The sequence below is a fragment of the Rattus norvegicus genome, chromosome 1 (genome assembly GCF_021556685.1).
Source record: "Rattus norvegicus strain SHRSP/BbbUtx chromosome 1, alternate assembly SHRSP_T2T, whole genome shotgun sequence".
In the NCBI taxonomy this organism is placed as follows: Eukaryota; Metazoa; Chordata; class Mammalia; order Rodentia; family Muridae; genus Rattus; species Rattus norvegicus.
Genome location: NC_141534.1, coordinates 258,421,840 through 258,447,008, shown reverse-complemented (window position 1 = coordinate 258,447,008; position 25,169 = coordinate 258,421,840). Strand labels below are relative to the sequence as shown.

The 25,169-nt window shown below is 41.8% G+C and overlaps 1 protein-coding gene and 1 pseudogene across 15 annotated transcripts in view; both read right to left on the bottom strand.

Moving 5' to 3' along the window:
• Nucleotides 1–25,169, bottom strand: part of Gbf1 (golgi brefeldin A resistant guanine nucleotide exchange factor 1) — a 128,257-nt gene that overhangs the window by 34,066 nt on the left and 69,022 nt on the right. For all 15 annotated transcript variants that reach the window (XM_087564323.1, XM_087564325.1, XM_087564324.1 and 12 more), the window contains 2 exons: nucleotides 6,226–6,357; nucleotides 616–734 (listed from right to left, as the gene is read on the bottom strand). In XM_087564323.1, coding sequence (XP_087420449.1) covers nucleotides 616–734; nucleotides 6,226–6,357 — 251 coding nt within the window. The remainder of the gene's footprint in view (nucleotides 1–615; nucleotides 735–6,225; nucleotides 6,358–25,169) is intronic.
• LOC147997141 (peptidyl-prolyl cis-trans isomerase NIMA-interacting 4 pseudogene) lies at nucleotides 6,633–7,114 on the bottom strand (annotated as a pseudogene).

Here is a 25,169-nt window from a genome sequence, read left to right as displayed (position 1 = left end):
GCTCGCCTGGTCTACAAATCAACAGCCAGGGTAACACAGAGAAACCCTGTTTTAAAAAAAAACAAAATAGAGCAAGGCAGTGGTTCATGCCTTAATCCCAGCACTCAGGAGGCAAAGGCAGGTGGAGCTCTTAGTTTGAGGGCAGCCTGGTCTACAGAGTGAGTTCCAGGATAGCTAAGGCTACAAAGAGAAACCCTGACTCAAAACAATAAAACAAAACAAAAAATCCCAAAACAAAAACTCAAAATAGAGACTCCCATGTGCCTGACTTGGGAGTCCTTTCTTTGCTCCGCATAGTCCTGATATAGTTCATAACTCACTGCAACTCTAGCCCACAGACCTAACAGATGGACGATACAGATACAGTCTACCGTAAGTACAAGATGTATTAAGGGCTTCTGGTATTTGATACTCCTTCATTTAAGGCTCCTAATTATTTTCCTTAGAAAAAGCTTTTACTTTGGGTACCTGAGCTCCTTGTTTGGAAACAGAGTCAGTCTCTAAAGCCTCAGTGGAATCAAAACACAGCTTCATGCTGCTGCTGGCAACCCTGAGAAGCAGAACCGGTAGACCAGCCCTTGGCCATTAGCCTGATTGCTTTTCCCTCCCACTTACCTGAAGGATTTTCATCAGGACAACTTCATCACTGGCAGGATCTGTGCCCACAAAACGGGCATGAGTGACAGCATCTGCCATGTTCTCCATGCCCTCTGCCGTGCCCTCATGAGTTGGATCTGTACCAGCAAAAGGGACAAATTAAATTATGCCAAGAAGACGAGAAAGGGAAGATGGCCTGTCTATAAATTGCTTGGAGAAGACACTGGCTTTCTCATCAGTCTCCTAACCTACTGTTTTGATTTGTTTTTGTTTTTGTTGTTTGTTTTCTAGCAACCTAAGAATTTTACCCATAATACTAGTGGTGGTAGTACATGTTTTTAATCCCAGCACTTGAGAGGTAGAAGCAGGTGGGTCTCTGTGAGTTTAAGGCCAGCCTGATCAACAGAGCAAGTTCCAGGATAGTCAGGGTTACACACAGAAACCTTGTCTCAAAAAAATTTTCCCCCTCATAACTGGTTTTAACAAACTCTTCTGCACAACTCCACTGAGTAAAAAAGCACTTCTCATATATCAAAATTACCTGTAGCACACAGTCTGGCTCACTTCTAGAAGCTTTTTTCATGTTCCCCTGCCCCCCACCCTCCTCTGTGTGTAGGCCAGAGGCCAATGTCAGCCAGGTGTTTTCCTCAGTCACTCTCCACCTTATTTATTTTTGAGACAGGGTCTCTCACTAAACGTGGAGCACAGCGATCCTCCTGTTTCCAACTCTCCAGAGCTGGAATTACAGTGCTCAGCTTTTCACTGGGTACTAGGGCTCCAAACTCAAGATCCTCAAGTTTGTGTGTCAAATGCTTTACCAACTGAGCCCCTAGAAGCTTTGATTTTGTAGGGATACAGTAGAGCCTAAGAACCTGCATTTCTAAGATCTCAGGTAGTTAATCCTGCTAGTCTAGGGACACACTTGAAAAATCATTAGTGGTAAGCTACTCATTTCATAGTGAAAGGGTCTTGAAATAGGAGCAGAGAGCAGGCAGAGTCAGACCTTTGAATGCCAAGGTTACAGCTTTTGTCTTCCCATCTTGAATGTGACTTCTCTTTGGTTGTTTTGGCTGTGTGTTCTGGTGCAATTGAATAAGGGAAGGAGGGAAACAGATGGTTTGTGCTCCCAGTACTGCTGTCTGGGTGGCACGGCACCCCAGATCCAAGGCTCTTCACATTCATTCTTTCACAACACTCAGCAAGAATCATGGTACTAAGGCCAGGTATGGGGCCACACATTGGGATCCAGCACTTGCCAGGCTGGGGCAGGAGAATTATGAGTTTGAAGCCAACCAGGACTATAATATAGAGAGACCTTGCCACTTCCTCCAAATAACTTGTTTTCATATAGTTGGCTAGCTTTTGGTTTTAGAGACAGGATGGAGTCTAGGCTGGCCTTGAGCTCACTGTGAAGCTAAGGGTGGCCTTGAATTCCTTATCCTCCTTCCTCTGCCTCTCAAGTGCTGGGATTATAAAGCAGGTGCCAAACACACCTGGCTTTAAAAAAAAAATATTGTCCCTTTAACTAATCAGGCTGTAGGAGGGAAAAAGAAACAAACTGAATGGGACTGGAGACTAGGGACTGGGAGCAGGCAGGATTTTTGATGTGGAAAAGAGGTGAGAAGCTGACCCTAAACAAAATCTGTGGAGGGACAAACTCTGCTCTACTCTTGTGGCAAACAGCCACAAGGAGCAGGCTACAAACCTGCCTCCAGCCAGGCCTAGAGTCCTGCAGAAGGTCGGTTCTGGTGCTTGGTCCTGAAAAGTGAGCTCATGGAGGTAAGCAGGAAGAAAGGCAGCACATGAGTGAAGCTCAGGCGGTGCTGAGGGTCAGGGAGCATGGAGAGCAGGAGCCCACCTGACCCAGTGGTACGAGTAAGGACACGGATCTTGCCACCCCTCCCTCCTTTTTCTTCATTTGTGAGACAAGGTCTTGCTATGTAGCCCTGACTTGCCTGAAACTCACTAGACCAGACTAACCTTGAATTCACAGGTCCCCCATCTCTGCTCCTGTGCTGGGCTTTAAAGGTATGTGTCACCACACATGGCAATTTCCCCCTTTTTGGTACCTGAAATTAACAGAGTTCCTGAGCCTAAAGTTTGGGGGATTGCCAAGAAACCTGAGCATTTCTCTTGCACAATGAGCCAGGAAGACTTTCATCAAAGGTGAGTACTTTTTCTTTTTCTCTTCTGTCTTCTTGGCACTAGTCTCTGACATGCCCAAGACTCTGTCCTACTTGCAGCACCCTCTTCTAAGTACCAAGTGGCTTCTACAGAGACATGCACGGGGGCAGGCATTTGAGACTTGGGGTACAATGTGGTGACCCAGCCCCTCCTCCTATCATCCTCCCATCTCTCTCAATCAGCAGAGAAAATCCCATTCTTTATGGACCCTGTTTAAATACTCTTGCAGCCCTGCTTGAAAGTCCTTATGTAGGACTTCAGGGCTTTAAGAAAGCTAGGTCTTGATTGGCATGTCAGAGTTCAGCAGTGAATAGCAGCCTTGCTCACATCTCAAGGCTCCTGGGAGTTTGTTTCTTCTTCTCTTTCAATAATTTCTTGATAAAGTGGTTTAAATTCTTTAGATCTTTTTGAATTCTCATTCCTTCACCTTGGACAAAGTAGCAAAGTCCATTTCCTAAGAAGGCAGGTAATAGTGACCGGTCTTCGAATCACAGGGAGAATGGGCCAGTAAGCTGGACAGTCAGTGCTACCACTCCTGACCTGACAGGCGCACGGGCCCAAACTAAAGGCCAGTCTGTGGAGCAGAAAATAATCTCAGAAGCCTTGGGCTGCAGGATCCAGAGGGCAGTGGGTGGTTCCTGCTAGGAGGTCGCAGAAACAAAGGATTCCTTGGCTTGAGCTCATTAGACCTTGTACTCTGCCAGACTCCTCTTCTAGTCACTTGGTAGCCAGTTTCAGAGAGACTTGCCAGCCTTCGTGTTTTGCTTTATGGCTCTTGCACATTCCTTCCACGCCTTTTCACATGCCTACAGCGATCCTCACCTCCAACATTCTCCTTTCCCACCGAAGGAAACTCCATTGACCAGCTGGCCTGAGGTCTCCAATGACCAGTCTCTTTGCCAAGTCCAGGAAGGGGACAGAGGAAGGAGAAAAGATCAAAGGGAAAGACCCAGAAGGGCAGCTGCTGGAGGCTGTGAAGAGACATGACCTGCAGGTGGCGCTCAGGCTGAGGGTGGCAAGTCCTGGGACTGATGTCTTCAGGGAAGGTATGCTGAGGCTCCTGTGCCTGGAAAGGCTGAGACCTTCCCTCCCTACTCCTAACCTGACTGACGCCCAAGGCTCAGAATCCTGAATGAGTTAGCTAAGTAAATCCAATTTTCTAGAAAAGATAGAGTTTTCTCGCCCTGAACTTAAAGGTCATTCATTTGCTTCTGGCTGGCTTGAACCTCAGCCTCATCTCACCTTGTCTCTCCATTTTGGAACAAAAAGGGCTGGCTGCCTGTTTTCTTTGCTCTTCACTCTTTTCAAATGGGTTTGTAATGGGGGTGGAGTGGGGATTTAACTTCTAAGTGACAAGATCAACTAAAATAAGGAATCCAAATGCACATCTTACGTAAACTGACTAAGGGGATACAACTCAGTGGTGGAGTCCTTGCTTATTAGCAAGTGTGAGGTCCTACTATAGAAAAAATAGACTGGGTGCAACGATAGGAATAGACTGAGAACAACACTTTCCAGTACAGTAGACTCCAATCCCTACTGTACAGAAAGCTTCAACAACTGTTAAATCCAACAGAGGGACAAAAGAAAAACAACAGTTCAATCTCGGGAAATAAAAACAACATTTTTGCCCACCAAAGTGGCACACACACAAAACAGAAAACTGGTAATACTCAGGGCTGAAGACAGCAAGGAGAAATGGAAACTCCAAGAGCATTGCTAGTAGGGACATAAATGTTCTAACCTACTAGGGAAGGGATCTATAAAATGTAGCCCTTATAACATTTCATACAGAACTACAATTAATAAATAAGGCCATAGGAACACAGATGCTTAATTTCAGCTTATTTATAATGGTTTCAAAAGAGAGAATAATGTAAACATTAAATAAAAAACACTGTTATATCAAAGATGAATGGGGAGGAGAAATGGGGAGTTATTTCATAATTAAAGTTTCTGTTTGGGCATGAAGAAGTTTGAGAAATATTTGTTAAAAATAGTTGTACAATGGGGTGGACATAACTAAAACAATTGAATTCTTTACTTCAATGGGATTAAAGGAGCTGTGCATGTAGACTGCTTGCCTAGAATTCATGAAGCCACTGTTTTGATCCTAACACTTCACAAAACTGGATGTGGTAGAAAAAGGGTTCTTATCCCAGAATGGGAAGGTAAAGGCAGGGAGAACTAAAATCCACAGAGTCCATTCTACACAAGAGGCCATTCTACATAGTGACTGCGTCTGAGGCCACCTTGTGCTGCATGAGACTCTGTCTTAAAAAAAAAAAAAATTAAAAGGTAAAATGTGTGTGTGTGTGTGTGTGTGTGTGTGTGAGGGAGAGAGAGAGAGAGAGAGAGAGAGAGAGAGAGAGAGAGAGAGAGAGAGAATGTTTTCCTACAATGAAAAGAATAAATCAGCTATATAATTATATGTGTAATCAAATAAGCACTATTAAGTGAAATACAGAAAATATGTAGTACAATACCCTCCCTCCCACTTAAAAAAAAGTGTGTGTGGGGGGATAATCAGGCTGGAGAGATAGCTCTTCCAGACAACTCAGGTTCAGTTCCCAGCACCAAGATGGGGCTTCTCGTAAATGACCATAACTAGTGTCAGGAGAATCTGACACCCTCTTCTGACCTCTGTGGGCACCTGCATACACATGGTACCCCTACACACACTCAAGTACATGCACATACACATAAAATGAATAAATAAATCTTTAAAAAAAAGATAACTGTCTATATCCAGTACTTGGGAGGCTGAGGCAGGAGAACTTAAAGAAGTTCCAGGCAACAAAGAAAGACCCGTCTTAAGATGAGTATGTGCATGGGGGGGGGAGTTCATATTTATGTGCATTAAGAAAAGGATAAGTGCAATCAAGGCATGTCCTCAACACCATTTACTTAGAGACTCTGGCGCTAAGAGAGAGGAGAGACCTTTATTTCAGACATTTCTAATGTAGTTTTCTTACAATAAGCACAAATTGGAAAATAAGGCAAACCACAGGAGGTGGGGATGGATGGCTCAGTGCGTAAAGGAACTTGCTGTCAAGCCTAATTAATGATGGGAGAAGAAAACCTAGCCACAAATTGTCCTCTGACCTCCATGTGGATACCCTTCTGTGTGCATGTCCCCTCTCCCAGCTTCCCTGTTGTAATTTTAGAAACGTCTGCTCCTTTGCATACAAATAAATAAAAAAAAGTAATTTTCAAAAAGGGCAAACTAAACCATCAAGGGTACCACATTCTTAACTCTCCAAAGTGTGGTGGAAACTAGAGTCCAGGCAATCTCCTCTCTTCTCTCCCTTCATGGACAACCCAGTCAATTAGCATGATGAGGAATAAGTCAGCCTATGTCTCTCCTAGGAAAGGGACTGATGGTTTAAGGCCTGTGCAGCAGGACATGGAATGCTGCAGGTGTCACAAAGCATAAGCGCTCACCTATGAGTGCACAGGACAGGAACTTGTTGACAGAGGTGAGTGCCAGGCCGGTGATAGGACCAGTGGTGTCTTCAGAGCGAATGACTTCCAGAAATGGACGAAGGAATACATTTGGCTCAATCTCTGAGAGTTCTGCAAGAAAAACAAACACACACAAATCAAAAATGAAAAGACACTAACAAAAAAATCCTGGCGAGAGTTCATTTTTGTCTGTTGAATGAAGTTAGAGGTCTTTTTGTTTGGGTCAAACTTCTTCCCCCTAAAATAAAGGATTATTAGAATGGTGAGTTTTCTGTCATAAGGAATACTGCGTCATTACTGTTGTGTGTATGCATGAGATTGAGTCCAGGACACTGCATATGCTATGCAACTATCTTCCAGTGAGCTACATTCTCAGCACTTGAGCATAATCAAAAACATTAACAAGAGTCGGGCATCAGGTGTGACAACTCACATTCTTTTTTTTTTTCAGTCTTTCATGTGATTTATTTTCTTCCTTCAACCATAATAATATGATATCCAAATGTTGTCTTACCTGTGGGTCTGTAAACACAGGCTTATCCATCCCACTTACAGGCAAGGCAAAGGCTGCTTCTTGAAATGGCCCCACCATGGATCCTCCGGTCATCCAACCCAAGTCACCCCCTTGTCTGGCTGTATCCTCGCTGTATTGTGTGGACACTTCACTGGATCTCATCCCAGACTTAAACTTTTCCATGGCTTCCATGATTTTCCCATGTTTTTCCACACAGAATGTGTCTGACCTTTACTGAATTGCCACCACCTTTAGGACCCTGAGACTTGTCAGCATTGTCACCCCCAGAGGCTGTACTTCCTTTCCCTCCTTTTCCAGAACCACTTTTCCCCTTCGGTGGCATCTCTTAAGCTTGGATGATTCATATTCTAATCCCAGTTTTCAGGAGGCAGAAGTAGGAAAATCATTACATGTTTGAAGGAAGCCTCAGTTACAAAGCAAGTTTCAGGCCAGCCAGGACTACACAGCAGTCCACTGTTTCAAAAACACAACAAAATAAAAAAAGGAAAGAAACTAATAATACTTACTTAATATAACCAAATAGCATGAGTTAATTTTCTATATCCATTTCATCATTTCTTCAGTGACACACAGGTGAGTTTTACCTTGTTACAGATAATATAACTAAAGAAATTCCCGGGAGTGAGGAAAACCTGGTTTTAGTCCCCCAATGAAAAGGAAGCCTGAAATAAGCAAAAGGCGAAACAGCCTCCAGTTACAGTGACAGTTTGTAATCTTGGAAAAGTCCTAACCACTCTCTCTCTCCTCTTCCTTCCTTCTTCCCTCCCTCCCTCCCTCTATCTCTCCCTCCCTCCCTTCCTCCCTTCCTCCCTTCCTCCCCAGAGCACACAGTCTGCTAACTGTCCTGACATGAAGGGGCATCACAGACTGAGAAAAGTACGGTTTAGATAAGACAGTGATTGGCCTTAAATCACACAATACTCAAAGTTAGGATCTACATGGTTCTATAGTTCCCAAAGCACATATCTACCCTACCTCACTGCCAGCACATACATCTACTGCAGCAGATTTCATTCTAGGTCAAGCACTACTCTGGACTTCCTGCCTACTTGACTTTGCTGAGGGTTAAATTCGCTTCCTTATACTCTACTGTGGTTTGAGCTTTCAGAGCTAGTTTCCTTTTAGTATTCCTAAACAGGCCAGAATCTTTTAGGGATATGATCAAGGCTATCCCACCTTAGAGACTGAGGGGAATGAAGGTAGTGTGTGTGTGTGTGTGTGTGTGTGTGTGTGTGTGTGTGTGTGTGTGTGTGTGTGTGTGTGTGCTCATCCTTATGAACCTTCATTTTCATGCAAATATAGGGCACTCCTTACTTAGTCCCTACCTTTCCTCTGAGTAAACATTTTCTGGGCCGGCTGCTTCTCAGATTAACACTTTAATTAACTGGCAGATTGGGTAGTATTTTCCAAGGCTGTCTGTAGAGTGATCACATCAGCTGTACAAAATCTGCTTCTCATTCCCTACTGGGTCCATCTAGAGATTGATGACTTACAGATAAATTAAAGAGAAATGTGTGTGTGACCAGGCACACGTACGTTAATAGACATTAAGGTAGAGAGGATATATTTAGAAAGGGTGAAATATATAGCATTTAATATATTTAAGAAAATGTACAATTAGATGGGGAAATAGCTACACAAGCACAAGACCTGGGTAAAATTGAAAATTAAAATCATCTTCTCTTGCTACTCTAGAAACACAAAGGTACCATGTTTACTTGGTCGAAAGACCAAGTCATCTAAAACACAACCATGTTTGGTATCCATGAGATATTTATCCCAGCTGTTGCATACGTGGTTTGTCTCTATTTACTGCTAAACATTATTCTATTCTCCATGCATGTTCTATAGTCTTTACTCCTCCACTGGCTGAGGGCATCAGGTTCTCCAGTTCTCCCACTGTCCATTTAGAGCAACGGTTCGAGGTCATGACCCCTTGACAGGTAGAACAACCCTTTCACAGGGGTTGCCTAGGAACATTAGAAAACACAGATATTCATATTACGATTCATAACAGCAGCACAGTTATAAAGTAACACAGAAATAGTTCTGTGGCTAGCGGTCAGCATAGCACGCAGAACTGAACTGTATTTTTAAAGGGTGGAGGTGCTGGGAAGACTGAGCACCGCTGCGCTAGAAACTTTATCTCATTTGAATTCCAGTCTTTACTGATGATACAATTATTTCCATTCTTTACATATCTATACAGCAGACATATTTTCTTCATATTTATTTATTTTAAGCAGGGTTTCTCTGTATAACCCTGACTATTCTAGAATTCGCTCTGTAGACTAGCCTCAAACTCACTCAGAGCCCCATGCTGGAGTTAAAGGTGCGTACTGCCACCATCCTCTGGAACCCAATTATCAATATTTATTTCATGGATTGTATCTGTGTTTACCATTTCCTCACAGACACGTGTAAGCTCAGGATTACAGTTTGGGTGCTTTTGTTTCCCCATAGGTAAAGTGGAAATGTCCCTTTATCACAAGTTCTTGCATGAGGGGAGCAGAAGCACTCAAAACTCCTCCATATTGGTCTAAGAACTCCTGATGCTCTGCTGTAGTAACATTTCTGGTTGTTGAAGAGAAGGGAGTAAGCGGGATTTTCCAAGCTTAATGGATGAGGAGAGGTTGCTCCTGATATTCTAGTTCTTCTTGGCTTTGGCTGCTGACCTCTCAGGCTCGTTCATTAGCTAGAGATTTTGCTAATATCAGTTTGGAGTTTTCTTTTTGTATCTCCTATTTAAGTCCTCTGTAGATACCAAACAGGGTAGTAATTAATAATAAACTTATAAAGTATCTTCTCTTCTTGCTCCTATTGACGAGTGAAACTTTTTACTAGATAAGAGGAATTTTGACCGAAAAGCTGCTCCAAGTATAACAGCTGCATAAAGCTGGGACACACCAGCTATAAAGTAGGACAACACACGTTGTTAATTTCTCCTGGGCTTTGAAGCTGCCTGCCTGAGTCTACGCTTGGTGGTAATAGTGCATGCAGAGTAAGGACTACAGCTTTAGCCTGCCTGCATGTTACACACCAATTGCTCACTTGTTCCCTCTAGAAGAAAAAAAAAAACCTAGTGTTTAAAGCTCACACATCAAACTTGTGCTCTAGGGAGGAAGATGGCTCAGTCTGTCCTCAAGCTGATATTTGAGGACAGTCCCTATGGGCCTCATTTAGACTGCTGGCCTTGTTAAAGGGGCCTTGCTCTCCCTCCTGGATTAGGAGCGAACCTGGACAAACCTAAGGCTTAATTTAGAGGGCAGTACTCCAATCAATAACAGTGTATAGCCACTGGTAGAAGAGGAACAGAAGAAACTAAATCCTAGGATAGTTGAGCTATAAAATTTTATTTGTTATTTTAGTCATACTTAGTCACCCTATAGAAAGAATTTGGTACTGGGGTTGGAGAGATGGCTCAGCAGTTAGGAGCACTGTCTGTTCTTTTAGGGGATCTGGGTTCAATTCCCATCATTCACAAAGCAGGTCACAACTGCAACTCCAGTTCCCTGGCACCCAAACACAGTCAGACATGGAGGCAAAACATCAATGTACATTAAATAAAAACAAACAAATCCCTTAAAAATTGTTCCTTAAAGAGAAAGAAATACTTTGGTATACTTTTAAAGAATGTAATACAGTGTTTATGCACTCTGGCTTTGGAGTTAGCAAGACCTACATTCAAATTCTGTTTTCCTGTATTGTATGACCTTGGGTATCACACTCTATGGAAGTCTTCCCTTACTTCTTAGAGAAACATGGAAGTGGTGGTATTGTGTCTTAGTTACTGAGAGAAGAAAGTGGTGTAAGTATGACCTGTCTCACTAATGTTGCCTAGGCTGGTCTCAAACTCCTGGGCTCAGTGGATCCTTCTTTTTCAACCTCCTGAAGCTCAGATTATAGGATATACAACACCAAAATTATCTTGAAAAATATTTAATGACCCATGTAGTTTACTGTTGGTGTCAAAGGCATTGAAGTCCTTTTCCCAGACAATGGAACAGGACTTGCATGAAGTGACAGGTAGTACCTCTAGTAGCCAGCTGCCCTTGTCATCTAGCAGAGGTGCCCTCAGTGAGCCAACCCCTACTGCTGTCCCAATCAGGATTTATGCACTGCACCGACAGACAGAAAGAGTTTTCCTTGTTTCCTTTCCTGCCCTTAAGCTCTTGTCTTATCTTTTTAATTTTTTAAGGTTAATCTCATTTTTATGTATGAGTGTTTTGCCTACATGTATGACTGTGTGCCATGTGTGAGCCTAGTGCCCTCAGAGGTCTGCAGAGGGAATTACAGATGGCTTTGATCCACTATGTGGGTTATGGAAACTGAACCTGGGTCTTCTGCAAGAGAAACAAGTACTCCAACCACGGAGCCATCTCTCCAGCATGTTCTACCTCTTTAAAGGGGAAGTTAAATGTGATCTCAAGCAGGACTGGGTAACCCTACTTAAGTGCAGAAAATCATACAAGTACTTCAGGCACAGAGGTTTACCAAAAGCAGTCTGTTGTTGGCCCATGTATGATTGGACTTTGTTTCACATCCTCTAATCTCACCATAGGGAAAGTTATGCTGCAAGGACAGAATGATGGTTGAAGCTTTGTCTGACAAGGTGGTCCAGCCACAGAGTGCACACAAGAGCCCTTTTCTTCACTGGTTATCTTGAGACTTTTTGTGGCAGATATCTGTGAAGGATGAGTTTCTATGTCATTTCTGACTCTATCATTTCTGGGGACTCGTGAGCATGGCCTGTAAATTATCAACGACAGAGGAAATATATATTTATGATTTCTAATCCCCATACCTTTGGACATTAACCCTTCAATGTGCAAGTTGAGGAATCACTTGTGTTTAATCAGAGTCTATCCACTCAACCAAATTGGAGATGGTTGTGATGGCTCACGCCTATAATCGATGTCACTTAAGAGACAGAGATAAGAGGTTTATATTAGCAAAGCCTGGTTGAGCTACAAATGGAGTTCAAGACTAGCCAGGGGAATTTAGTGAGACTCTGTCCCAACAATGAGTGAGCTAAGGCTGGTGATGCAGCTCAGTGGAAGAGTCCTTGCCTAATACCTGCAAGGTCCTGGCTTCGATTCCCAGTACCAATCAATCAATCAATTATATTAATTAAAAAGTAGAATTCCTAAAGTAACAAAAATGTTTAAAAACAAAACCCAAGTTGGGTCAGTTGACAGATTAAAATGTGAATATCTTCCAAAACATTTTTAATTTTACTTTATGAAAAAGTTTGTCTTGGAGGCTTGAGAGATGTAACTCCAATTCCTGGGGTTCTGATATCATCTTCTGGCCTCTATGGGCACCTGCACACAGGTGGCAGGTGGCATTTACACCCAAGCAAATACATACGCATAAATCTTTAAAATTTTTATTTGAAAAATTAATTTATTCACTTATTCTGTGTGTGTATGTGTGTAGGTCTGAGGGCAAACCCCTAACTTGCCTTTCTTTTATTTTTTTTGTTGAAAAATTTATTTGTTTCTATTTTATATTTGTGAGTATTTGTCTGCATGTATGTCTGTATACCATATGTGTGCCTGATGCTCATGCTCTCTTAACTGCTGAGCCATATCTCCAGCCCTGAAATATTTTTTAAATTTTAATTTAATAAAAAATTAATCATTACATATTTTTTTGAGAAAGAGTTTCTTTATGTAGCCCTATGTAGTTCTGGACCCTATATGGAGCAGGCCAGCTCTCAGACTCATAGAGAACTGCGTGCCTCTGCCTCCAGGGTGCTGAGATACAGACGTACTCCATCACACATCACACATGGCTTTGCTTTTTTTTTTCTTTTTTTTTTTTTTCTTTTTTTTTGGCTTTTTGAGACAAGATTTCTCTATGTAGCTCTGGCTGTCCTGGAATTTACTCTATAGATTGACTGGCTTCGAATTCATAGAGAACCAGCATGTACCACCACTACTACCTGGCTTATGTTCACTCTTTAAAAAAAATATTGTTTTTTCTTTTTCAAGACAGGGTTTCTGTAGTCCTGGCTTTCCTGGAACTCATTCTGTAGACCAGGCTAGCCTCAAATGCACAGAGATCACCTGCCTCTGACTCCCAAATGCTGGGATTAAAGACAGATGCCTATCATTATTATTAATTATGTGTAGGTATGTTTGGCTACGTGTGAGTATGTATAAGTGAGTACAGGTGTCTTCTAGGCCAAAAGTATTGGGAGCAAGTGGAACTGGAATTACAGACAGTTGTGAGCTGCCTGATGTGACTGGTGAGAGCCAAGCTTGGGTCCTCTGAAAGAGCAAGTGTCCTTAACCACTAAGTTATCTCTCCAGCCCCATGGCTTCACTCCTAAATCAGAATACCAAAGATCATCACCAGCTCTCCTGTGCCCTCCTCCCAAGTCCACAGCACCACAAGCAACGGACTGAAAAGTGGACATATGCTAGGCAAACTAGTAGGTAAGAGCTGGGAGAAAAAACAAAGCAACAGGCCACTGTCAGAACCTAAATGGGGCCTACTGTCTCCTGCAGCTGACTTTGTTAGAGTTGTGTGCATTTACTCAAAAATTATACTTCACTTGGCATTTATAATCTTAAGTTTTAGCTCTTTAAGGAGCCATTAAAAAAACTCCTCCTGCCTTCATTAGAAAAATCCCTGTAGATGAAGACACTATGGATCAGAAAAGTGAAACATTTGCACAAGGTCACAGGGTTAGTACTGGAACCTAGACTTGGCCTAGTGCATTTCTTTATTTCATGTCTCTGATAGAATACGGCAAGGTTGCAAGGCCTGCCTAGGTTTGCTCCATCAGTTTAGGATTAGGAATTACGGGTTAGTGGAAGATGACTTTGGCATTTTTTTTTCTGGAATCAACTGTTTCTAAAACCCAGTCTATACGCCATTCACTTGACCATTCACAGGTCTGGATAATCGTAAAGTTAATGACCAGAGGTAAAGACAGCATATGATAGCTCCTCCTTTACAATTATGCATTGGTTTTTTCTTTTCTTTTTTTTGGTTTTGTTTTGTTTCTTTTGAAAGATAGAGCTGCTCTTGTGCTTGCTTCAGCGGCACAGATCCTGAAGACAGGGTTGTCCTGTACAGCTCAGGCTGGCCTTACACTTGTTATGTACCACCACAAGGTAGGGTCCTTATGTCTCCTGTCTTAGCGCCCTGAATGTTAAAGTGGACCAGAATTTTTCTTTTTTGAATGTTATGTCATCCAGGTTGGTATACTTGCTGGCCTTGATCTCATGGCAACCTGCTATTTCAGCCTCCTGCATCACAGGCACATGTCATCATGCCCAAGTTGGAACACAACTCTGTTTTGAAACAGGTTCTCTGTGTAGCCCTGGCTATCCTGGAACTCACTCTATAGGTCAAGCTCACAGAGATCCACCTCCTCTGCCTCCCAGGGCTGAGATTAAAGGAATATGTCACCACTGCCTGGTGCCTGTCCCCACCACCTCTTTTTTTTTTTTTTTTTTTCCTTTTCTTTTTTTCGGAGGTGGGGACCGAACCCAGGGCCTAGCAAGCGCTCTACCACTGAGCTAAATCCCCAACCCCCACACCTCTTTTTTTAAGATAGTCTACTAGGCTTGGACCACTACTCTTTATGTCCCCTGGTGACCAAAAACCTCATAGCTCCTAACTACTAAACTTCCAGCACCCCAGAAATTTCATTTGTAGGCTATTCTCAAGCTCTGACTTTCAGAAGAAATATAATCTTGAAAAAAAAAAATATCACAGTGAGAAAAGTAGAATATGGTGACCTAACAATCCCTGCTAAGTTTGAAAGTGCCAGGAGAGACAGAAAAACTAAACAGGAGTTGTGCTCAAATAATTCTGCCATATGCCTCCAGATATAGACATGTCGAGAGGGTTAAATGAGCAACTTCTGTTTCTATCGTGGAATGGTACAGGTTTCGTCAGTGTGATTCATTTGTGAATGATCCTGCCTCTAGAAACCTAGGTCAATATTTGTAGGATGAAGAGCTATGATGAAGGCAGGCAGATGACCCTATAGAAAGCAAGAAGAGAGAAGTAGACTCTGAGGGCAAAAGGGTCGAGACAGGCATTTCTGAAGCTAAATGGTGTTGAAATAACATACCCCAGGCCTTTTCCTTGTCAGCGTAATCCAATTGAGAATGCCTAACTGCCCCTGATAAGAGTCACTCAGGAGTGAAGAGCTTCACGACCAGGGAAAGCAGCTTATGTGTGCATTTTGGTTCAGGAATGTGTCAGCCTGATGCTGGCCAAATGAGAAAAAGCTACTGCAGCTGAGAACACCCTTCCTGGGAGGGCAGTGTGCACCAGAAGAGCAGGCTAGGAGTGTCCTCTTTTGTCGGAGGGCAATGCTTGAAGCCACATGCTCTGACCTGAGAAAACAGTGTCAGATTCATCTCCCCTTTGGTCAGGTCACCAATTATTTGAGAAGACAGAGTTGGTGGACACGGGTGATTCTCAGATTTATACTAGGGGCAAAGTGTGACTTCTCTGTTTTAATGTCCTAATACAGGTAGTCAAGCTTCCTGTTCACTGTGCTGAGCAAGTTATAAGAACAATATAATAAGTCACCTCAAGAAGTTTGCCTTCTGCCCTAGGTTAATCTGACCTTTGAGACTCTACAATTAGTGGCCTTGACTAGTCAGAAATTGAAACTGTAGTTGATTTTAAGAGAACCCCACAACTTCTTTCACCAGCAGGGCTTGGATTTCCCTCCTTAAAACTGTTTCTCCAATTCAAGAACATGCACCAGTCACCTTCAGAGAACCCTACACCTAATCCACATTCTTTGTTTACTGGACTGTTTGTGCCTTAAGGTTGCGGTTTTCCAGGGTTGGAATTCTGGCTGCTCCTCTATGGTGTCACATATCTCCTTGTGAAATTACTCAGTATGCCTACTATGAGCAGCATCACGATACTTTTCTTCTAAAGGACTCTAAAAAATATCCAAGTAAATCTAGTCTTCAGGAGGGCCAATCTTGAAAGCAGACCACTAGAAACCTTTCTTTCTGCCGTAGTTTCATAGGAGGCAATAAAGTTGAATGACTAAGTGGCATAGATAGCTTTTGGAGTCAGATGGACCAAGATTTAACTGCAGCTTTTGACACTCATTAGTTTTATGATCTTAACAGTATGTCTCCTTATTCTTCTTAGTTTCATTTTTTTTAATCTACAAAAATGAAGATTACAAAGAGAAAAAGATGAGGTTATTGGCTAGGTATAATAGTGGCTATTCTTACTATCTTTCTCTCTTCTAAAAAGGCCATGAACAGTCCAATCAAGAAGGTGCCATCAACAGCTCTGGAGCACTAGGTATAGCCCTCACAATAAGTACAATCCTGCCAAGCAGTAAGAAATCAATATTTCCCAAGACTAATGATCTAGAAAAGAAACAAAAAACCCAGTTCCTATCTCTGATATATGTATACCTTGGATTGGATAGGAATTAAAAGAGCCATAAGTTATCTGGTATCTTGGAATTTATCTTTAACTTCTATTCCTTTTAAGATCTAGAAGTCTGAAATCCCAGGGCTCTGGATGAGACATAAGAATATGGAGTTCAGGACCAATGAACTGCATAAAAAAACCCTATATAATAAAACAACAAACACAAAATTAAATACCAGCTAACATTCATTAAAAAACCACTATGTATTATATGATAGGCAACTTGTACCCCTTTTCCCACTTTGCATATATACAGGGCATAATACATGAAATAAAGTGTACGATAAGTACAATAAGATCTTATTATTTAGGGTTTTTTTTAGCCCTAGAGTCCTAGTCCAAAGTTCTCTACTGTTACATAGCTTGTTTATTTTAAGTTTTAAGTAAATTAAAAAAAAAATTGGGCAGTGGTAGTGTACACCTTTAATCCCAGCACTCAGGAGGCCAGCCTGGTCTACAGAGCAAGTTCTAGGTCACTCCAGGGATACACAAAAAAAAAAAAAAAAAAAAAAAAAAAAAAAAAAAAAAAAAAACCAAAACCAAAACCAAAACCAAAATAAAGAAATCAGTAAGTGATTTAAAAAAAATTGCTATTGGTAGTCTGGTCGTGGAGCATGCCCTTAGTCTCAATATTTAGGAGGCAGAAGCAGACAGATCTCCAAGTTCAAGTCCAGCCTGATTTACAGAGTGAGTTCCAGTGTTGTGCCAGAAAGTGCTCATGAACCCCAAAAGATCACCCAGGAGCCGACTCTGATGCCACTGCACCAGGATCTTCATTTACAAGCTGGACCTTGGGTCATACCACTGTCTCTAATGCAGTAGAACAGGAGGATGCAGCGTTGAGCTTTCAGGACAAGGCTTTATAGGAAACGGCAAGCAAGCGAGAAGGTTTCGGCCTGGCAAGCATCTAGTTGTATGACTACTGTAAACCGACAGGTGGGTGTTCTGAAGCAAAGCCCTGAACAACCACAAGCAGTCTGAAAGTACATTTGAAACAAGCAGACCATTTGATTGACAGTTGCTAGAAAGGAGCTAGGGAGTAACTCTGGCGTGTGGGCCAAGGACAAGCGTGGGGTCCTTCCTGATACTTGGGGACAGCCTGGGTTCAGCGCAGGTGATATTTCTCTTAAGGTAGAAGCCTGTCCCAAGATGGAGCAGGTTTGGCCTCTCACCAGGACAGCCAGAACAACACAGAGAAATCCTGTCTTGAAAAAACAAAACAGGGGCTGGGGATTTAGCTCAGTAGTAGAGCGCTTGCCTAGGAAGCGCAAGGCCCTGGGTTCGGTCCCCAGCTCCGGAAAAAAAAAGAACAAAAAAAAAAAAAAAAAAAAAAAAGAAAAAACAAAATGAACATTTTTTTTAAAAGTAGCACTTTCTACCTTTCCTAAATCTGTGTATGTTTGTGTATTTAAAAAAATACAGGCTGGAGAGATGGCTCAGCGGTTAAGAGCACTGACTGCTTTTCCAGAGGTCATGAGTTCAAATTTCAGCAACCACATGGTGGCTCACAACCATCTGTAATAAGATCAGATGCCCTCTTCTGGTGAGTCTGAAGACAGCTACAGTGTATTTATACATAATACATAAATAAATCTTTAAAAATACATATTTTTGTTTTTGTTTATGTGTGAGTTTATGCATATATGCTCATAGAGGACAGAAGAAAGCCTCAGATCCCATGGAGCTGGAGATCCGGGTTGTTCTAAGCTGCCTGACTTGGATGTCTTCGGTCCCCTAGAAGAGCAGCAAGTGCCCGTAACCACTGAGCCACCTTTCCAGCCTCATGAATATGAATTGTTTTCTAAGATAATCTCATTATAAATCCTTGGCTGGCTTGGTATATGCTATTTAGACCAGGTTGGCCTCTAATTCCTCCTGAGTGCTAGAATTAAAGGTTTACACCAACACATCCGTCTTAATTCACTCATTTGATAAAATGAGACACTTAGAGAAGTTAAATAACCAAAGTGACACAGCTACTAAGTTGCAGAACTTAGGGTTAAGTCCTACTCAGATCTAACACTAATTGGCTTGTGTCATTGTACAAATCACTCCATCCAGTAAAATAATTTAGGGTCTAGTTTTCCTATAATATTCTAGGATTTGGAATATTTTCTAGAATGTAAATTAAAAATTATAATTTTTCTAGAATATTATAAACCAATATAGGCTATAAACTATTGCTTGATATACAATGAGAAAGACAGAAATTGAGAGATGGTATTAACAATGTGACAGATTAGCATTTGGTAATAAGCTGGGTATGATGGTTTATGTCTATAATCCTAGCTAAGGAGTGATTTTGTGGGGCTGGAGAGATGGCTCAGCGGTTAAGAGCACTGACTGCTCTTCCAGAGGTCCTGAGTTCAATTCCCAGCAACCACATGGTGGCTCACAACCATCTGTAATGGGATGCTCTCTTCTGAAGTGTCTGAAGAGAACTACAGTGTACTAACATATAAATAAAATAAATAAATCTTAAAAAAAAAAGGAGTGATTTTGTATTTTGAACTACACAGGGAAATCCTGTCTTAAACCAAACCAAGTTTATATTTTTAAAAATATAATTTTAATGTCATAATTAATAATGTTAGCAGATACTTTGGAAGTACATCTGCACACTGCACTGGGATTAATTGTTCATGTTCTAGTCTGTCTATTAATTGCACATGTACAAAGATGTAACCTTTAAGTTAGTAAAGTTCTCCCAGATGCCCTGTCCCGCACAACCAGAAGGTGCCCCTGCTAGAGCTTCTCTGGTGCCCCTGGCCATCAGTAGCTGAATATGGAGCTTAAACCTCCACTTCCATGAAGGAAAAGCTTCTTTGGGAAAGTTATCTGTATGTATACATCATGAATCTTTTTTTTCTTGTGGAAAGTGATGGAGTTGGGTGACAGTGAAGATTCCTGGTGGGCTCATTAAAAAAATTAAAATCGCCAGTGGTGGCGGTGGTGGTAAAAGCTCATGCCTTTAATCCCAGCACTTGGGAAACAGGGTCTACAAGGTAAGCTCTAGGACAGCCAGGGCTACATAGAGAAACTCTGTCTAGAAAACCAAAACCAACTAAACAAATAAAATCTACCCCTTCTGTTTTTCTACTTGCTAAGTTCCTATGAAGCCATGATTTACAGAATAAAATACTGGAATGAACATATCTTAGCAGCCATAGAGTAACTGCTTCATTTGGTAGATGAGGAATGTGGCATGTTAAAAGGATACTACTTCGTCTCTCATTTGATAACTGAATCTGTATTCTCCCTCAGAAGCATATCCAGAGCTTCCTGAATGTCTCCAGGACGTTGTCTAGGTCCCTGAACAGACAGTATCACTCTTGCTTCTTTCACTGACTTTTCATTTAAGAAGCTTAGCTAATTCAATGTAACAATATTCCAGGAAAGCACCATGCCAAGATTAACTGAGGCTATCCTGAGATTGCAAGGTAGAGTCAGTATCAGAAATCACTTTAACATATCAACATCTTCAAGAAGAAAAATACATCATCATGTCAACTGATAAAGGTATCTGACAAAACATAACCTCCATTTATCAGAACTAACACCCACAAAAAAAAACAACAAACAACTCATAGTTGCTATACTGTAGGGTAAATTCCAAATGCATTCAGCCTAAAAGTGAGAATAGCAAGTTGTCAACTTTCATAGATCTAAAAGTAATGGCCTATGCAACAAGAAAAGCATATAAAATGTAATTTAAAAACAAAGAAATAAAACTCTTTTAGGACACAGACACACACACAGACACACACACATAGATACACACACGTCCCCCTATTTCTCAGAATAAGCAAGTTGAGCATGGTTGACAGGATATGAGAGCAAAATAACAAAACTAGACCTTGTTTCTACATGCTAACAATTAACTAAATACTCCAAGATAAAAACTTAGAGCCAGGTGTGGTAGCACATACCTTCTGCCTCAACACCTGTAAGACAGCCAGAACTATACGGTGAGACGCTATCTTTAGAAAACAAACAAATTTTAAAAAAAAGGAAAAAGAAAAGAAGCAGCAAATATTTAAGTGGAAGTCTAATAGCTAAGTGCAAGTTCAAAAACCACTCAAAAGACCTGAATGCTGACCCCACAGTCGACTGGTAAGGAAATAAGACTCTGAACACATAGACCGCCATGCAGTGTTCATAGATGGGAAGGCATAGCAGCACGGGGGTGGGGTGAGGTGGGGGGTGGGAGGTTGGGTGGTGTGAGATGCCATTCCCCAAACTCATCTGCATAGTCAGTGCATTTCTTTGAAATTCCAAAACAGATTATTTGTAAATGCAGACAAGGGTACATTAAAATTGGAATAGAAAGACTAGAGATCTAGAGTACCAGTAATACTTAAAAAGAAAAAGCTGGGGAGCTCATGCTACAGAATAGAAATATGTAGCAGTGAGGGATGGGGAACTAGGGCAGCCACTAAAAAGTCTCAGATGCCAGGGCAGCAAGGGGTTCCCAGGACCCAAGGGTGATGACGTTAGCCAGAACACTGAAGGAAGGGGAGAGAGAACCTGTAGAGACCAAGTCCAGTAGACAGGCACGGTTAAGGGACGGGGCTGCCCACCCATCTCAATAGGGGGATGGTGGATGCTAGAGCAGTGAGGCAGGAGTGGGTGAGTAGGTAGAGGAGCACCCTCCTAGAGGCAAAGGGAAGGAGGGAGAGAGGGGATGGGATGGGGGGTTTGTGTAGGGGTAACCGGGTTGCATCAATTTAAAAAGAAAGACAACTCAATGAGAAATGTCAGAACAGAACAACCAAATACAAAATACCTAAACCTTTCATTTCAGCAGATACCAGTTCAGCAGAGACCTTGGTAAGGACTGAGTATGATGATTTACAGCTAGAATTCCAGCACTTAGGAGGCAGAGGCTGCATGGTCAAGACCAGCATGGGTTATAGAGCCAGGTTAAGGCCAGCCAAACTACATAACAAGATCCTGTCTTAAAAAACCAGAAAGATCAGAAGTTAAAAACTATGTATCCCAGCCATCCAATTAGACAAGATGGATGAAGCAAAGAAGTGCAGGCCGACAGGAGCCGGATGTAGATCGCTCCTGAGAGACACAGCCAGAATACAGCAAATACAGAGGCGAATGCCAGCAGCAAACCACTGAACTGAGAACGGGACCCCCGTTGAAGGAATCAAAGAAAGAACTGGAAGAGCTTGAAGGAGCTCGAGACCCCTTATGAACAACAATGCCAAGCAACCAGAGCTTCCAACTAAGCCACTACCTAAGGACTATACATGGACTGACCCTGGACTCTGACCTCATAGGTAGCAATGAATATTCTAGTAAGATCACCAGTGCCTTGGTCCTGCTAAGACTGAACCCCCAGTGAACGTGATTGTTGGGGGGAGGGCGGCAATGAGGGGAGGATGGGGAGGGGAACACACATAAAGAAGGGGAGGGGGAAGGATTAGGGGGATGTTTGCCCGGAAACCGGGAAAGGGAATAACACTCGAAATGTAAATAAGAAACACTCAAGTTAATTAAAAAAAAAAAACCAAAAACAAAAAAAAACTACGTATCCATAAATCTTTCAGAAAAAGAAAAAGGAATAGGGGAAAAGGTCAAGTGAATTCAGACATTAAATCAAAACACAATCTATGCTTTTAATTTCTGAGTTCAAGACCAGCTGGTCTATATAGTGAGTTCAAGGTCAGCCAAAGCTACATAGAGACCGTATCTTGAAACAAACAAACAAAAAAGTAAATATTCATAAACTAAACTTGGTCAAAAATAAAAAACAACTGGATGTGGTGGTCTCTCTTTTAATCCCAGGACTTGGGAGGCAGAGGCAAGCAAATGTCTGTAAGTTTGGGACCAGCCTAGTCTATAGTAAATTCCGGGGCTACATCATAAGACCCTGTCTCAAAACAAACAAACAAACACAAAATGAAAAACAGACAAACACAGAGGATAAAGAAATGGCTCAGTTACTAAAATACCCCCTATGCAAGAGTGAAGACCTGAGAACATTAGCACTTCCTGATGGGCGAGTGCAGAAGTCTGCCTGTAGTCACAAAACTCAGGAGTCAACAACATGGGATCCCCAGACCAAGCTGGCTGGCTAGCCTAGGCCCCAGTGAGAGACCTGCCCTCACATATAAGGTACAGAACAATGGAAGAAGCTGTCCTTAGCTGACATCAGCCTCTGGCCTACACACACATGTGCCCATACACATGAATATACATGCTTATACAAGCACATCACACATAAATCACACATAAACAAATGGGTAGGGGATGTAGCTCAGTTGGTAGAACACTTGCTGACCATGCATGCAGCCCTGGGATTGAACCTCAGTATCACATAAACAAGGTGTGGTGTGTTGCACACTTGTAATCCTAACACCTATTCAAGTAGAGGCAGGGGGATAAGAAGTTCAAGGTAACTGGGGCTGAAGCTATTGCTTGCTCAGTGGTTAAGAGAATGCACTGGCTATTCTTTCAGAGACCCTAGGTTGCTTTTCCAGCACTCACACGGCAGCTATGACTTCAATCCCAGGGGATCTGACACTCTCATCTGGATGCCAAGGGCACTATATGAACATGGTGCACAGATATGCATGCAGGCAAAATACCTGTACATATAAAGTTTATAATTTTAAGAAGGAAGTTCAATTTAATCTCTGGCTACATAGTAAGTATGAAGCCAGCCATAGTTACAAGGGACCCTGTAGTAAAGAAAAACAACAACAAATAATCAAGCAAAGGTTGGTAGAGTAAGCTTGTAATGCCAGCACTCAAAAGTGCTAAGACAGGAGGATGCCAGGTTTCATCCAAGCTAGTCTGGGCTACATGGCAAGACCTTGTTTCAAATACAAACCCACATCAAATGTTCATTGCAATTCTAGTAGTAAACTGGAGAGTTCAAGTCTCCCTGCTGGGTGGATAAAGTATGCTACACACACAGAACGGACTGTTACTCAGCAGTAAACAGGGACAAACTACTGACATACATCAGCGTATGTAAATCCCAATGGCATCATGGTAAGTGAATAAAGCCAGTTTCAATGTATAACATGATTCTGTTCATATGAGCTTATTGATAAAACCACGTTAAAGACAACAGATTAGTGGCTGAAAGGAAGGCAAAGGAAATCTATTAAACTATTTTATATCCTGTCTGTAGCAGCAGTTACAAATTCACTGTTAAATTTCACAGACGTATATATCAAAAAAAAAAAAAACCCTTGCTTACGATAATTCAATGAAAAAAAAAATAAGGTTGAGATCATCTTGGCCTTTTAACCCTAAGGAAGGGTTAAAAGGCCAGCATCCACATGGTATGGCCCAGTAGCCAGCTCTAAGATGAATGTCTGAATATGTTCTGTATCAACTCAGGGAATGGATGTCTACGAAAGTGGAACTCAATTCAGAAATGCTTTTCCTCTCAAGAGTTTGTGGAGGGCCAGGTTGGCATGCAGGGAAAGTCTAAATTCCTCTCTTCTTGGGCTCTCCTACTCAGGTATAAAGATTCAAAGTTGGAAACTTTCTTTTGAAATCTTCAGTTGAAGCTGCCCTTGAAGAAACAAATTATAGCCGGATGCAGTGATGCACACCTTTAACTCAAGCACTGGGCAGGCAGAGGCAGGCAGATCCTGGTCTACATTGTGAGTTCCAGGACAGACAGAGATATAGAGAGAGATCCTGTCTGGAAAAATAAACAAACAAAACAAAACATAAGCAAGCAGATTACAAAGTTAGCACTTGGCAAGCAGAGGCAGGTGAGTCTCTGTGAGTTCCAGGTCAGCCAAAGCTGCACAGGGAGATTCTGTTGAAAGGAAAAGGGATGAGAGGAGAAAAGGAGGGAAAGAAAGAGGAGAAGTAAGATTATATTTATATTGGTTTCAACTCGACTGAACACACTATATTAAGTCACCTAGCTTTAGAAATTCAGACCCTACTTTCAGTTTCCTGCTTTAACTGCTAGTATATGAGAATTAAATCCTAAGGCTTAGCTAAAATAAAAGTATCCAAAAAAAATAAGGAATTGGGTCAAGACTGGTGATGTATATCCTTAATTCCAGCACTCAAGAGTCAGAGCAGGAAGAACTCTGTTTGTTAAAGGATGGTCTAGTCTACATAGTAAGTTCCAGGGCAGCCAGAACTGTATAAAACAAAACAACAACAACAAAAACACAAAACACAAACAAACAAACAAAATAAAATAATTTTACAGGGCATAATGTAGCCCCATGTTTGACACACAGGGTACCAAATCTACCTGGCTAAGGGTTTTTGGCAATGATTAACTTTACTAAGGAATATGCTGACTCAATTACGCACAGCTTGAAGGATAAAAGGTAGAAAGGTAGAAGCAACTGTAAGGGAAGACTTTTTACCTGCACATAGCCTCCTGCCCCTCACAAAATAGTATTTGCTACATAAAAATGTTTTTTAACCTGCTTTAAACAAAACACACACTTAGCGCTGTAGTCTCATAAAAGCCTCTAATCCAGCATACATTTGATTCGCCCTGAGTTCTCCTGGCAAAGCCCCAGCCTCTCACAGTCTCTCAGGGGGTTGGCATCAAATGCAGAAGCAGGAGTAGGGTTTCAAACACCTGTTTCAGTTTTTTAAGTGTCCAGTTCAGGCCACTGTGCTCTGGCAACAGGGACCCTGGTGATGTGACTGCTTCTCTCCTGCCAAGTCCTCAAATTAAAGAGCCCAGTCCCTTAGGGAAGAAGAAGAAGAGCTGAGAGGGAGGGAGCCATGAAGAACTGTTTCTTTTTGAACTAAACAGATGCTCTGTAGGATGTGATGATTCTACTCTTACCTGTTTATCCAAGAGAAACTAAAACAGCTGACAAAAATATAGGGAAATATTAACAGTGGTAATGACCGTACACTGGAAACAATGGAAGAGTCTTTCAATCAGAGATGAGATACACTTTCTTATAGCATATCTAGTCATACTGTTACTAAA